General features: G+C 49.7%; 1 protein-coding gene across 49 annotated transcripts in view; it reads left to right on the top strand.

The window, feature by feature from the left end:
* Positions 1-1,747: 1,747 nt before the first annotated feature.
* Positions 1,748-14,657, top strand: part of CELF4 (CUGBP Elav-like family member 4) — a 287,707-nt gene continuing 274,797 nt past the window's right edge. For 37 of the 49 annotated variants that reach the window (XM_046025074.1, XM_046025033.1, XM_046025071.1 and 34 more), the window contains exon 1: positions 1,749-2,204. In XM_046025074.1, coding sequence (XP_045881030.1) covers positions 1,919-2,204 — 286 coding nt within the window. In that variant the 5' untranslated portion in view covers positions 1,749-1,918. Of the gene's footprint in view, positions 2,205-14,657 lie in introns of all 49 variants that reach the window. The other 12 variants (XM_046025055.1, XM_046025054.1, XM_046025052.1 and 9 more) reach the window with 2 other exon arrangements.

The following is a 14,657-nucleotide window of genomic DNA, read 5'->3' as shown; positions in this document are numbered from 1 at the left end:
CAGCATTCGCCCCCAGAGGCGGGGCTGCTTGGACCCGGCTCCGGCGCCGGCCACTCCCTCTCCCGCGCAGCCGAGGTTTTGGCCCCGGCGGGCCCGGTGGGGAACCCAGCAAAGTCGGGCTGGGAGACCGGACCCTCGGCTCCAGCCCGCAGACGCGACTCCCAGCCTCGCACTTCTGGAGAGGGAGGCGCTGCTCACGAAACCCGCGGGGGCAGCGCACGCCGCGCGAGTCTGGGTCCGGTCGCAGCCCGGATAGCGATTCGGGGGGGGGGGGGGGGGGTATTTCTTTGATAGTGGATTAAGAAAAAAATTTCAATTTGAACCAGTAAGGAAGACGAGGGCAAAATTAAGCCGGTCCCTCGCTCTGGCTCACGGACCCGGCACGGCACCCAGAGCCTGTCTCCTTCCACGGCGGGCAAGCGGGCCGAGGCGCCCGGCTCCTACCTTCCTCCCGCCAGCCGCCTGCCGGACCAGCCGCCGCGCTTCGGGTCCGGGGGAGGCCGTCCGGGACGGAAACACCCACCTCCAGCCTTCCAGGCGGGCTGGGACGAGGGTCGGGCCCCGAATCTCTACGCCCCGTCCCCCCAGCGAGGCCCAACTGCTCCCCAGCCCGGACCTCCCAGGTGGCTCGGGAGGCGGTAGATGCCGTGCGGGAAGGCGAAGATTTGGGACTGCTCTGGCAGGTTGGGGACTCGAGGAGGAAAAAAGCAGAGAGACACGGAGAGAAAGAGCGCGCGCGAGAGAGCTCTTGTCCATAGATTTATCCACATAATATATATTTATGTAGCTTTTTTTCTCTCGACACTGATCAATGCGCACTCGGATCGCTGGGCGGACTCCCTCCAAGCCGACTCGCTTTTTCTAGTCTAAATAAATAAATAAAGGGAACCAGATGGGAGAAAAAAGCGCCCATTCCACCTCCGCCGCCGCCTTCGCCGCCGCCCCGCCCGCCATCCCTGCCTTTGCTTCGCCCGCCTGGCGCCCTAACAGAGCGCAGCTCGGTGGATAACGCTCCCCCCACCCCGACATATCCACACGAAAATGAAAATCAATGTTTTAAAAATACAAAAAGTTGCACCTGCTGCTATTACAAAAGGAACCCCCAAAAGGCAAAGAAGAGGCCAGCAGCCCCGTTCCTAACGGGCACCCGCTCTCCGCGGCCGCCGGGCCCGGAATCTCAGCGCCTCCCGAAGAGCCATGCGCCTGGCGCTATTTATAGCCGGGGGCTGTCTCGGACTGTACCACCACCGCTCGCCGGGGCCGCCGACGGGGGAGGCGCGGCGGGGCCGGCGCCGCCCCACGCCGTCCTGCTCCCGGCCGCCGCCCGCCGCCGCGCGGGAGCCCCCCCCCTCCGTCTCGCCCTCTCCGGGCCCGGTGCCCCCCTCCTCCGCGCGCGCTCACTCGCCTCCCCCACCCCTGGTCTGACTGGGAACTTGAACCGGTCCAGCCTGTTTAAACGGAAAGGACAGAGATCCTGTCTGTTCAATATATTAAAAAAAAAAAAAAAAAAGAAAGAAAGAAAGAAAGAAAAGAAAAGAAAAGAGAAAAGAAAGAAAAAAGGGGGGAAAAGAAAAGAAAGAAAAGGAAAAAAAAAAGAAAAAAAGGAAAGGGGGGGGGGGAAAAAAATCAGATCAGGCCGAAAAAGAGAGAGAGAGAAAGAGAGAGGGAGAGAGAGAGGAGAGAGGGAGGGAGAGAGAGAGCGGGGAGAGGAGAGAGAGAGCGCGAGCGCGAGCGAGCGAGAGAAGAGAGGAGAAAGAGAGAGAGCAGAGAGCGAGAGGAGAGCGAGGTGTAGAGAAACCGAGGGGGAGAGAACCCGAGTGTGTGTATGCGTGTGCGTGTGTGAGCGCGAGCGAGCTTGCGAGGGAGAAGAGCGAGAGAGTGCGAGCGAGAAAGAATAAAAGGAAAGAAGATTTTCTCTATGTATATAAAGATGGCCACGTTAGCAAACGGACAGGCTGACAACGCGAGCCTCAGTACCAACGGGCTCGGCAGCAGCCCGGGCAGCGCCGGGCACATGAACGGATTAAGCCACAGCCCGGGGAACCCGTCGACCATTCCCATGAAGGACCACGATGCCATCAAGCTGTTCATTGGGCAGATCCCCCGCAACCTGGATGAGAAGGACCTCAAGCCCCTCTTCGAGGAGTTCGGCAAGATCTACGAGCTTACGGTTCTGAAGGACAGGTTCACAGGCATGCACAAAGGTGAGTGCACCTTTCCCTCCCAACTTTGCCGGGGAGAAGGAGCGGGCGGGCCGGCCACCCGGCCGGCGACGGACGAGCGGGAGACGGCGCGAGAGGGAGCCTCGGGCGGACGCCGAGGAGGGAGGCGCTCGGGCAGCAGAGACCAGGACTGGGGTGCGTGGGGAGCTGTTCGCTGGGGCAAAGCTCGTTTTGGGCGAGGAGCTGATAGAAGCGGTGCGGTGGGGAGAGCAGCGGAAGCAGAATATGGAGAGAAAGAGAGAGAGGATCGAGGGGAAACGGGGCTTGGATTTTTGGGCGCAGCGACTTGAAAGATTGGGACGGGGACCGCTGCACCGACCAAGCCCGGGACGCTGAGCAGACTGGCGGGCGCTCAGCGGGCCAGGGACCGAGGGTGCTGTCCATCGCCGTGGTGCTGAAAATATCAAGAGGAGATGATCTCCTCCTTCTCCGCTCGGGGCCAGAGTAGCAGGAGCGCAGCCGTCTAAAAAGAAGAGAGGTGACAAATTCAGAGAGATATTTTTATTTTGCTATCAATTTAACAGTAAACTCTCCCTGTCGAGCTATGTGCCTCAATAATCCGGTTGTGGTGTGAGTGGTGGGGGAGGGGGTGTTTGATGTTTGAAGGAAGGAGGGACAAAACCTAAGGCAAGATTTAGCAAGGAACCAGCCATCCCCTGGGTGGAGTGGGGGGTCGGGGAAGCCTGAATGATGATCCCCTTCTCAGGAAAGCGGAGCTTTGGGGGAAAAAATCTGTGTGTGCAAGATATGCCTTTTGAAGGGTGTAGCCTAAATTATCCCAAACTCACCATGCAGAGAGGTTTATAGTACATTATTGCTCTCCCTTGAAGCAATCATTGCTAGTGAGTGCTTGGGGGAGGGGGACACAGAATAATCAAAGAATTAAAACCCAGCAACTTTTTAGGAAAGTGGTCATGAGAATTGTCTGCAGCCTGCCTGTTTTCTCCTTGTTTTATTATCTTTAAGGCAGATCCCCAAACGTGTTCAGTTGTAGAACGTGTGTGGGTGGCTGGTGGGTGACGAAATTAGCCCAGTGCTCCGCTCCCTAACAGTAATGTATAGGATGTGCAGTGGGGATTAATCCAGGCTGGAGCTGTGTGGGCAAGTTAAATGCTTTCTGAGAGAGATTGATCGTCAGGCTGGGAAGGAGCACCGGGCTAAGGAAGTTGTAAGGGATGTGTATGGACGTTCCGTTTTTAATAAACAGTAGTGTGGAGAGCCACTGAAGATGCTGTGTTAGAGCTGGTGGTTTTAAAGATGAAAACACACACACGCACATGCACACCCACCCACACAGAGAGAGCAGCCTCATCCTTGGCCACAAATGGGCTATGAACAGAGCTCATCCTCCAGCACATTAGGTGCAGAGCGCAGAGCTGTCTGGCTCTCTAAGCAGCAGTGGTTTTCACTATCACAACCTCCCTCCCTCCTCCAGCCCTCCCTTCATCCGAATACTAAGCAGAGCTCCAAACTCTTCATAGTTGGAGTCCCAGAGAGCAGTTTTTATTGGCTTTAGCATCTTCCAGCTTGCCTGCTGAGGAGTAAATCTTAAAGTTAATGGCATGTTGAGTAGCACAGAAACACAGCAGAATGGAAATATACTGGGTTTGTTGGGGTGGGGTGAAGGTGGGGGGTGTAATGGAGAGACAAACCAACCTTTCTCCAATATGGAGAAAATGTCTGATCAGAAGAGAGACTGGAAAGGTGAATTGGGGAGGCAGTCTTTGAAATAACATTTGTTTCCATTTTTCGCCCTCCCTCTCAAGTCAACCATATCTTTGTAGTTTTTCCCTTTCCAATTAAGCTCCCTAGAAGCTAATCAAGGTTTGTATCAAAGCTTTGTCATTCTAATATGTCCCTAGATTTAAAAATAGTAATAGTGAAAATTTAAAGAGCATAAATAAGGAAATCCTTTGCCCATCTTAATCATCAGTTCTTGTGGTGATTTAAGATTTTAAAGTTAAAAAAAAAAATCAGAACCCACCAGAGGCAAAAGAACTGAGTGAAGAACTGAGCTTCTTAAGAGACCCGGGTTTGGAGCACTTTATTCACTTCTTTATTTCAAATGAAGATAAAGTTTAACAGTATTCCTTGTTTCTTTCACAATCCCTTGCTGGTATCATCACTGGTTTTGTTGCTCTTTGGACTCCTTTGCATTATAGCAAAGAAGTAGAATTATCATGATTTGCATCAGGAAGCTAGAGAAGGACATGTTATAGTTATTTCATATGTTTCATATATATATATACACATATCTGGCCAGGATTCCTAAAACAAGCAAAACTTCATTTTCTAAATAATTCTTCCCCTAAACTGGCTCAGTCAGTGGCAGGCAGGCCTGTTGGCTCCAGCGTGCTGGGTGTTTCGTTGTCGCAGCTCACCCTTCAGAGCCTGAGCATATATATTTTTCCCTATGAAACTTCCTGCCTTTGTAACCCTCAGATTTTTATAGGCAAGGTTGGGCCACAATGTCTCTAACGGTGCCTGGAAGCTCCAGGAGAGCTGAATAAATGAGACAGTCTCTAAGGTCTGGTTTATTCAGTCCTAGAAGAGTTTGAACTCCTCTTTCAGAGATACAGCTTGATTTATTAGCTAATCCTGATAAAATAAGCCTCCGGCCACCTTAAAAAATTACTCGCTTGCCATTGGTGATTAATTACTGTTAAGTCAAAAAGCATGATGAGGCTTGAAGAATGAGGTTTGCATTTGGCGTTTAGATTTTCCCCAACTCTAAATTGACAACATGAAGCTAGGGATAGAAACATGCCTTTGTTGAGCCTTGTTTCAGGGCATGTTTGTGGCTCCTTCTTTCCTTTCTTGAATTTATAACTTCTAATGAATCTTACTGGAATAAAATTGAGAGACATGACAAGATACTGGCCTCCAGTGTGGATAGCATCTGCATGTTATTGACAAAAGAAAAAGAAAGAAAGAAAAGAAAAAAGAAAAAGAAAGAAAGAAAAAAATAGAAAGAGAAGAAGAGGAAAGAAGAAAAAATAAGTAAAAATTAAATAAAATGCATGAGATTTCAGGTGACTATCCATTTGTTGGCCACCTGCCATTTCAGGTAACTAAAGGAGGAAGGAGTTCTAAGGGTTAATGGAATACCTGCCATGCGTAGAGTGAACCTTAAAAGGCAATTACTCCAGTCAAATTGGGAGTCTGTGGAGGAGGGAGTGGGTGGGTGTTGTGGAGCAAACCCAGCCGTAGCAGAGAAAGGCTGTTGGGTTGGAGAGGCAGCAAATAGCAGTTGTGGACTGGGGTAATTACTGTAAAGGTAAATTCACCCCCTGGAGACCAGAAAGCACTTGGCGGGGGTGGGGGAGATCTGGGTGTTAGGCAGAGAGAGAAAGGAAGAAAAAAAGCCCAGAATTACAATTCAAAGAAATAACGCCCAACGAAGAAAACCCAGTTTAATGCAGACTCTCCCGGCTAACTCTGGAGTCTTCTTTTCTCCCCCCATTAGAAGCACTTTGAGAAAGATTGTTTTTTTCCAGGCTCCAAAGAGAAAGACATTGTACTATTGATTAAAGAGGAGAGAGGCAAACTCCCTGGGTAGCAGCAGAAGTGAGCTGAGGACCAGTTTTGCCCCTTCCTATAGAATTTTTCTCCCTTGGGGAAAGGAAGAGGTCACCCACTAGTCGAATTCTTTCCTCTCTCCCTTTACATTTATTTCTCTTTTCTTCTTTTTATATCCTGGAGAACAAACAGAAGCAGTGTCTGAAAATGCATACATATGCATACCCATGCTTGCTAACACACACACACACACACACACACACACACACACACACACACACACACCCCCAGTCGGTGGATCACACATGAGCAAACCAGCAATCCATTCATAACTTTGGTCTTGTCTAGCAGGATAGGAGGCAGCAAAGACTGAGTTACTGGGAGACATAAAGACTAGTGCTCTCTGGATAGCCATATTATAATGCATTATCTTTGAAGTCATTTAAGTCCAATTTAAGTGGTATTTAGTATAATATTTATGAATTAATGTAATCTAAACATAGGGCTGTCCCCAAAGGTTTAAACAGCCTTTACTACTGATGTGTGCTTGTTCCGGGAGCCTGCGATGCATTTTAATCTAAATAGCCAAGCCCGTATCACAGTCCCTCTTCTTAACCAGTCAGAACAGATCTGTGCCTGGGTAACCACTCTGCATTGATATCTTCCCCCACTGCATAGAGGAAAATCGAGTGCTCCCAACTCAGGAGCCACAGCTGCAGGGACTTCAGCCCCTTATACTTCCACACTACAACCAGAGGGAGGGTGCAGACAGAGTAATGGAACCTTCTGTGGGTTGAACTCTGGAGAGTATATCATTTGAAAATAGACTCATCACCAGATACACAACCTCTCATTTCAATGGTAGCTGAGTAAAATATGCATGAAGCCCCTGGATTTGGTGTGTAGTTGGGAGAAAGAGAAATGGCAAGTGTTATGATTGTTTTGTTGATTCTTGACCAGTATCATAAAATTGTGCCTTGTATTTTCATTTAAGGTAGAGCAATTCTCAGACCATCGAGTTTCTATCGCTTGACTCTAGCCGAGAGGGCTCCTTGGTTTTTTTTTCCTTAGATAGGTGAATTAAAGCCAGTGAGGCTCTATCTGATTTCTGTTTTCAAATGAGTCTAAGAGACGGTGAATCTGGAAGGGTCAACATGGGCATCAGCTCAATTAAGGTGAACTTTAAAAAAAAATTTACTTTGAAAAATAAAATTTCAGGCTTTCCAGGGAAAGACACTGGTAGAATGGTTGGGCAGAACACCTGCAGTTTTTAAAAAGAAAGATTTGCCGTGTGAGAAAAAAAAATACGAAAAATGTGGGGAAAATAACATTAAAAACAATACAAATTTCAGTGGAAAAAAAAAAGCACTAATGATCATTAGAAAACTAATGTAAAGCAAAGCCACAGCTCCCATAGAAGACTTTCAAACCCCAGATGTTTGTAAGTATTCTATTAGGAGCAAAGAAAGAACAATATTGGGAATAATTGATTTATTGAAGAGACTGGTGGTTATTTGCTGCTTGTACGTAATTTCGTTTATCTTTTAAAAAGACTCCCTCAGAATCAACACACAGATAAATTAATCTGCACATGTGCCGTCAACGCATCCATGTGCAAGCATGACTGAGCGCATCCCACACATATGGAAACCAGGGCTGGCCTAGATTTCACTGCAATTCAATAGGGAGATGTTAACACTCCTTTCCCCTTCAGCTTTAATGGGAATTCTAGATTGGGTTGAAAGAACCCCCTTGGCATACTTTCATTCTCTCCACCTGCTCCAGTTGGCTGGATGTTTGTGGCTTCTCAAACGCAAACAAAATAAAACAAAAAGAAAGGCTTTTCTTAAGTAAAGTCGCAGCTTGGGAAAAAAAAAACAACAACAACAAAGGAACAGTTACAAAAAAACGTATGTCATAGATATGTGCCCCATAATGCAGGCAGATTGTAAAGTTGTCAGAGTACTTTCAAAGAGCTGGTTTCCAGGGGGCACTTTTGACACCCAGTGACCATGTCACACTCCAGGAACCAGAGCACAGCCATCACTCTCGCTGTTATTGACATGGTCACCCTCATTGTTATAATTCAGAGACCAGGATGGGAGAGGGGCTTCTAAGTGATTCCTGAGAAAATACCCAAGACGCCACATCCTTCACAGAGAAAAGAGCTGGTCTCACTCACCTCAGATGGTTTTGGGGGAAACACTACACAGCTCACATGTCGTCTGAAGGTGGCCTGTTTCCGAACTGACCCAGGAAAGATCTCCTCGAAGGGGACCTGGAGTGGGCAGGCCATAGAAGAGGATATGGAACAGAAAGTGAGGCACCGAATCATAGGCAGAACAAAAGGAAAACTGAAAGTTGTAGGGCCCACATGCCAGCCGGAAGCTGGGAGTGCTGGTTGACAGCAGCCGAAACACAGCGTTTCTGAACTTGGAAGGGAAATCCCATGTGACATGCAGAGAGAAGCGCTAGAGAGTGTGAAAATCTGTGTGTGTCTGCGGGTCCTTGAGGATGGGGGGAGGGAAGATGCTGTAGCCTGTGTGGGTGTTGGTGTGAGCCTGTGTGTGTGAACTTCTGTTTGTATGTGAGGTCATGTGTCCAGGGAAGAGACGATAAATGCAAATGGCACAGAAACGATGTTAGGGGTAGTTTTCATCTTGTGAGGCGGTATGCACAACCAGGGAGATGGTTGGTGGAGAAAAGGAAAGAATGTAGGAAGGATGACGCTGTCCTTGTGATTACGTCCGTGTTCCACCTTAGAACTCAGAGCTTGGATTTTATCAATGATCTAAGTTCCAGTGTGAAGGTATTCTCTTGCGTATCTGCCTGATATCTCCACCCAAAGGTCCAGGTTTTAAAAAGGTTTCATCTCCCCCCACTCATCACCCTTCAGATATTTGCCTGCTTCGGCTCACCTATGGACTCATTTTAGAAATGACCTTCCATCTGGGAGCTGAGTGGCCGGCCACAGAACCAGGCTCTCTGCAGAGATCATTCCCTCCACCCACTGCATTTCCTAACCCACCCATTGCCCCTTGGCATCCCAGCCTGACTTTTCTCTTGTGATGTTTACACACACACACACACACACACACACACACACACACACACACACAGGACTTGACCAAGTCACTCAAGCTAGCCCCTCCAAGCAGATTGCTGCATTTTACAGGACCAGGATGCCCCCCTTTTGGTCTTTCCACAAGAGAAGCACATTCATCCCCTCTACCTTTGCCTTTTTAAATTCACAAGAATCACAAAAAGCCACTAATCTTAGCCAAACAGCTTAAGGCAAGGGAACAGAGCCCCCAAATTAGTTGTAACCCTTTTATCATCAGCCTTCATCTCCCCCTTTTCCTTCTCCTATTTGCCCTTAAGACACCCTCAAAAATCGCAAGGTGGGGCCTACAGAGAAAGATCCACGTTCCACTTGGCAACGTAGGGTGCGGTTAGAAATGCCAGGACAAAAAGATAATGATAAGGGTAGAAATGATGACAGAGGAATTGTTGTGTTTGTCCTGAGGGCTCCTTGTCTCCACACATCCTGGTCCCAGTGGCCCCTGGATGGGTGTAAAGCCTCAACCTCAGCCTTGCCCTCAGGAACCAACTAGGAAGCCAGGTGGGCAGCCCCAGGGTCATGGTCCTCCTTTCCAAGTCCCTTTGGAAATAGAAGGGGATGTTTTGGGGACCATATGCTCACAGGCCTTCTCCCCTTCAACTTGCTCCGTATTTGGTTTCTCTTATCCTCCCTTGCATCTCCTCTTCAGCACGAGCTGACCAATGCTCCGAAACAGAGCGATTCCCAGCAGCTGAGCTCAGGAACAAATCCTACGTGGCCATCTGCGAGATGTAAATAAATGGGTGCCCTCATGGAGACAGACGTAGTTCTGGTTCTGTGGGGACAGAACAGCCAAAAATATTGATCAAAGCTCAGGAAAAAAAATTGATAATGAGCTGGCCGCCAACAAGAGTTTAATTGACAGAGACTTCCGAAGGCCGGCTCTGGACAGCGCATAAACTGACCGCAATGTTACTTTATTGCAATACACTCTGCTTTAATTAATTATCACCTTTGTTAAAAGCGGCTCCAGATCAAAGGTTTCTAGATACTTAACAGATCTTACTAACAAAGCCCCCCGTGCATTAGGCTATCCCCCGGCTCTCCAGTGAGGCAAGTGAGTTTCTTTTCCCATTTTCTTCCCTCTTAGCTGTTGGCTTCTTCCTCTTTGTTAAAGATAAATGGTTCCAGCTGCACAGCCTCCCTGTCCTAGGACAGGAATTTTGAGGGGTGTTGTCTGCAGAAGCGAGGGGCTGTTATTTCTAAAATTAAACAACCAGGACTAGGTACATCTTCAAGTCTCTGTGGCTGAAATAGGGAGTGTCAACAGAGGAAAAGAGAATTCACAGAAATGCAGAAGGTGTGTGTGCGTGCACGCGTGTGCACGTGCACAAGTGACGGCGTGCGCATCCACATAAATATTATGGGATCGATGCGTTTCACATCCGCTGCTCACACCTCTTGACTTCTCCCTCCTGTCTCCTGAGCACCTGTGCTGCTGTCATATTTCACTCTGAGAAATGCTCGCAGCTGAAGCGTGCATAGATGATGCTGTATCGAACCAAAGCCATTGTTTGGATTCGGTTGTGGAGTCCGGGCGCCTGTTGAAGGATTATCCTTGCCTGGGGTAGGTGGTGCCTAAAGAATTCACTTCTCAAGATAGGACAGGAACCTCACTCTCCAGAGTCCCCAAAACCCACAAACTGACAGGTGACTTACTTGAAAGCAACCCTTAGAGTCGTTCTAGGCAAATTTGAATGCCATACGTGGCTGTTTGTTCATTATTCTAATTTAATGATGCAGTCACACCTAATTAATCCATGTCTGGTTTATTCATACACTATGTCTGAGGATCCAAAAGATTTCTCTAGCTAGCCGGCTTCCCTTTACAGGGACAAGTGAGGGCCTCCCCTGACAAGTGAGCGTGTCTGGGACCAAACAGGAGCGGATCCCTGTCGCCTGACTTGATAGAGGCGCTTGTCCCTGACACCCCTGTCCACGCAGGTGGCAGGAACAGCAGCCGCACAGAGACACCGCGATGAGATTGGACGCCACATCTCATTGGTGATGAGATCAGGTGCCCATCCTGACACACATGGGCATGCAAAGTGTGCATTCTACCATGGATCCCTTCTCAGAAGTACTGTCCCCCACCCCCGTGGCACACGATAAATAATCCAGTATGCCAGGCAGTCCTCTGATCAGGAGTTTCGGATGTAGAGGGTGGAGAAGCCGAGTCAAGCTCCTCTCTCCGCCCTTATGAAAGTGGAGCCCGAGCCAGTTGCTGCCACTGGCCAGAGAGAGAGACTGAGGCTGGAGGATGCTTGAGCCCAGAGTCAAGCCTGTAGCGCGGCCTGAAGCACACATCCCTGTGGCAGGTTCTGGCCAGCCTGCTGCCAGCGAGTGGGGCCTCTTGCCTGAAAGGTACATGGAGAGAACGAGGCATCAACCTAATAATATCCTTATAAAGCCAAACCTCCTGCGCAAGTCCTAGGAGACAAGAGGCATCCAAAGATCAAACACTACAATCACAGTGTATTTGTAGGAACTCTCTGATTCTGCTACCTCCCTATAATGCTCTAATTGACTATTTGATCAGCTCTAAAAGGGCCAGTGCTCAAGACAGACTCACACACACACACACACACATTCATATGTGCACTTGCGAGCATGCTCACGTACATGTGTGCTCACACACATACGTACGCTCCCCACACGGGCACCTGCTTGCAGACTTTTCTTGCACACACTGCCGTACGCACAGCAGCTCACCTACAAGGGGAGATTCTCACAGGAGATGCTTGAAGGTGAGTGAGAAGCACATACCTAAGATTGTCCATGCCCTTCCAGTAATGGGCTTATCAATAGCTCTTAAAGAAATGTGACAGCCAGCCCAGAGTGATTCAGTTGTGTGGACAAAGGTCAGCATATAGATATCCATTATTAATAATATCAATATCTTGGTTGACCAAGATAACCAGAAACTGTATCATGTCGCTGCTGATGGGTGAGGCTGGGAGGGCTCCATGGCAGCAGCAGGAAATTATACCCATGTAAAATTAATCATATTGACTGGTTCTAAGAATATACGGAGAGGCGAGGATGTTGGTAGTCCTTGCCATGGTGGGAGAAGGGGACCTTATTTCCAGAGGCTTCGTGGTCTTAAACTCCTGGAAGGAGCCCGGGGGAATGGAGGCGTCCCCGGGTGACCGATGAGAGAACACTCTCCCTCATCCGGCCTCTGCTTTCCAGCGGGGTGAGGCAGAGGAGAGGTGTTCTCTGAACAGGAAAAGAAAGAAATAGGATCCCCTAACCATTATCCTCCCAACATATCCATATCTTTCTGTCAAATCAATACTTGGCTTTGTCGCACCAGATGAGGCGCAGAGAGCATCCTTGCACCTGCTGTGTGAAGAGTACCATCTCCAAGGGTTGTCATGAGCCTGAAGTAACATCCCGAGTTATGGGTGGGATACTGGTCCTGGGAGAGGCCTGTGTGTACTCCTCTACTTAGAGGTCCCAGGAAGAAAGGCACCTGATCAAATCAGTCACCATGATTGAGTTCTTGGGACCAGCAGAGATAGGGGCTCAGAGTCTGGCAGGGTCAGGAATATTCTGGACTTTGGAAAGCCATTGCTCGTGGAGGCTCACCTCCTGTCACAGTGAGTAGGAAGGAAAGGGAAGGCCGCTGTGTCCTTGGCCTTGGAATTCCCTTCAGGCCTGCCCCTGACCCCTTCTTCCCTTGTCTGCCAGAGTCCCAGTTCACGATGTTCCTGACCATCCTTGGCAGCCCTGAGTATCTGGAAGGGAAGAGAAAGAGGGAAGGAGAGACTCCCGGTGGCTGGGGGCTCGTCAGAGAGGAAGAAAGGGAATAGGCTGGTGAGAAAACCCACTAAGCCTTTGGATCGTTCCTCATGTCTGTTCCCAGAGCCTGTGGAGGCAGCTGAAAGGGAGCCAGCCATAGAGGCCAGGTCCCATGGTTGGTGACTGATGATAGGAGATGGACCTTGAATGTGCAAGGGAGAGAGCTGCGATTGTAGAGGGTGAGGAGTGATGCCCATGGCTGGAATGGGAAATGGAGGTTCTGAGGGCTGGATGCACCGCTTCCCATAGGGAACATTTGGGCTTCAGTCAACAGGCCACATCTATCCTCCTCTGACCTGCCTCCCCTCCCCCAGCTGCACACACACTCAGAGTTCTGCCCGTGAGCTTATACCCAGCCCTCTGACAAAGCACCTTGTCCAGACTCTGCGCTCCCTCCCTAGTGCTAGTGGCCCAGCCCTCCTAGCAGATGCGCAGACCCCAGATCACTTGGAACAGCTCCAGGATGTCCGGACTTGCTCCCAAACCAGCCCAGACTAGGTATAGCCACAGAGGGCCCCGCGGGGAGCATGGATGGGTCTGGGCGCCAAGGTCGTCCTCCATCCCCAGTGCCCCATCCCCCTCCTGGACCCAAGACCCGGATCTAAGGAACTCTTGGAGAACAGCAAAGATCCCAGAAGCCAGGCCCCTCCTCTAGACCCTTCCCCTACCTACTATGCCTGTGTGCAGAAATGCTCCCCTCTCCACCAGCGGTCGCCTGCCATCTGACGGTGAGAGGAAGAACTTCCTGCTCTCAAGCGCGGGGCCCCTGACAAGGAAGGCGCTCCTGTCACTGTCAGGCTCGCCTTGGAGGAGCTGCAGAGCAGACCGCTCTCTCTAGCCCCTCTCTTTACAGCTCACAGGGTGACGGTGAGCCACTCCTCTTGTGCAGGGGAGCCCTCTGCTCCAGGGGGAGGCACGGGACCCTGGGCCAGACCCTTCACCGGGCCGGAGCTGGGGCAGCAGCTGGGGCAGCAGCAAAATAGAGCCACATAAAACAAGAAAGGAGAATCAGAAAATCCAGCAAGTGTTGTCGTTTCAATGGGAATGTGTGTTTTGTTCCATTCCAAAATGAATAATTAGTTTACAGTTTAACATGCATTTTCCTCTTAGTTCTGTATGTTGGGCACCAGAATCTTTTCCACCCTTAGGACCTGTAACGAGTCTGAATCCAAACTGCTGTATCCCTCAACGTTTGCAAATGCCCCCCACAGGACACACACACATAGGCACACAGGCATACACACTCAACACCGTGCCTGATGAAACAGATCTGGGTGCACGACTGATCCCCTAGGGGTCAATGGCACACAGGCTGTCTCTATGGTCATCTTAATTATTTCAATAAGTAAACTGTTAGATATATTTTAAAGATTTATTTATGTTAGAGAGAGAGTGGTGGGAGGGGCAGAGGGAGAGAAACTCCAACCAGACTCCCCGCCAAGCACAGCGCCCAAAGTGGGTCTCGATCTCAGGACCCATGAGGTCATGACGCGAGCCGAAGTCATGAGTTTGATGCTTAACTGACCGAGCCACCCAGGTGCCCCTAAACTGTTTATTTCAGAGTCAATTCTGTTGCCATTGTGTTGAACAAGTTTGAAAATCCACTGGACTAAGGAGAAAAGGGTGAGGTCCGGGACAGGGCAACTGAGTGTGTCCCTAGAGAGAGGAGGGGAGCACGAATTACAGGGCAGTGTCTCAGTGTGGGGAGAGCACACCCTTAGACTTCAATAAATGGCCACTTGGCAGATGTGGTTGCAATGACAGACACCAGAGAGGGGACGGGAGCAGGCAGGAGCAGGGCCCAGGTCACACCCAAGGAGCTGGAGCCAGAGGGCAACTAGACTCCTGTCCCTGTGGTGTGAAACCCCTATCTGCCCCTCACACTGTCCCTAAGGCCCTAGTTTGTTCCTCTCTAGTTTCTCAAGTTTCTTTGCAAAACATTCATTAACTCTGAATGTTCCGAACTGTCTCAGTTCAGCCGATGCTTAAGA

This window comes from Meles meles, chromosome 12 (genome assembly GCF_922984935.1).
Source record: "Meles meles chromosome 12, mMelMel3.1 paternal haplotype, whole genome shotgun sequence".
Classification (NCBI taxonomy): Eukaryota; Metazoa; Chordata; class Mammalia; order Carnivora; family Mustelidae; genus Meles; species Meles meles.
Note: the sequence above shows the minus strand (reverse complement) of the source record. Positions and strands in the feature narration are given on the sequence as shown.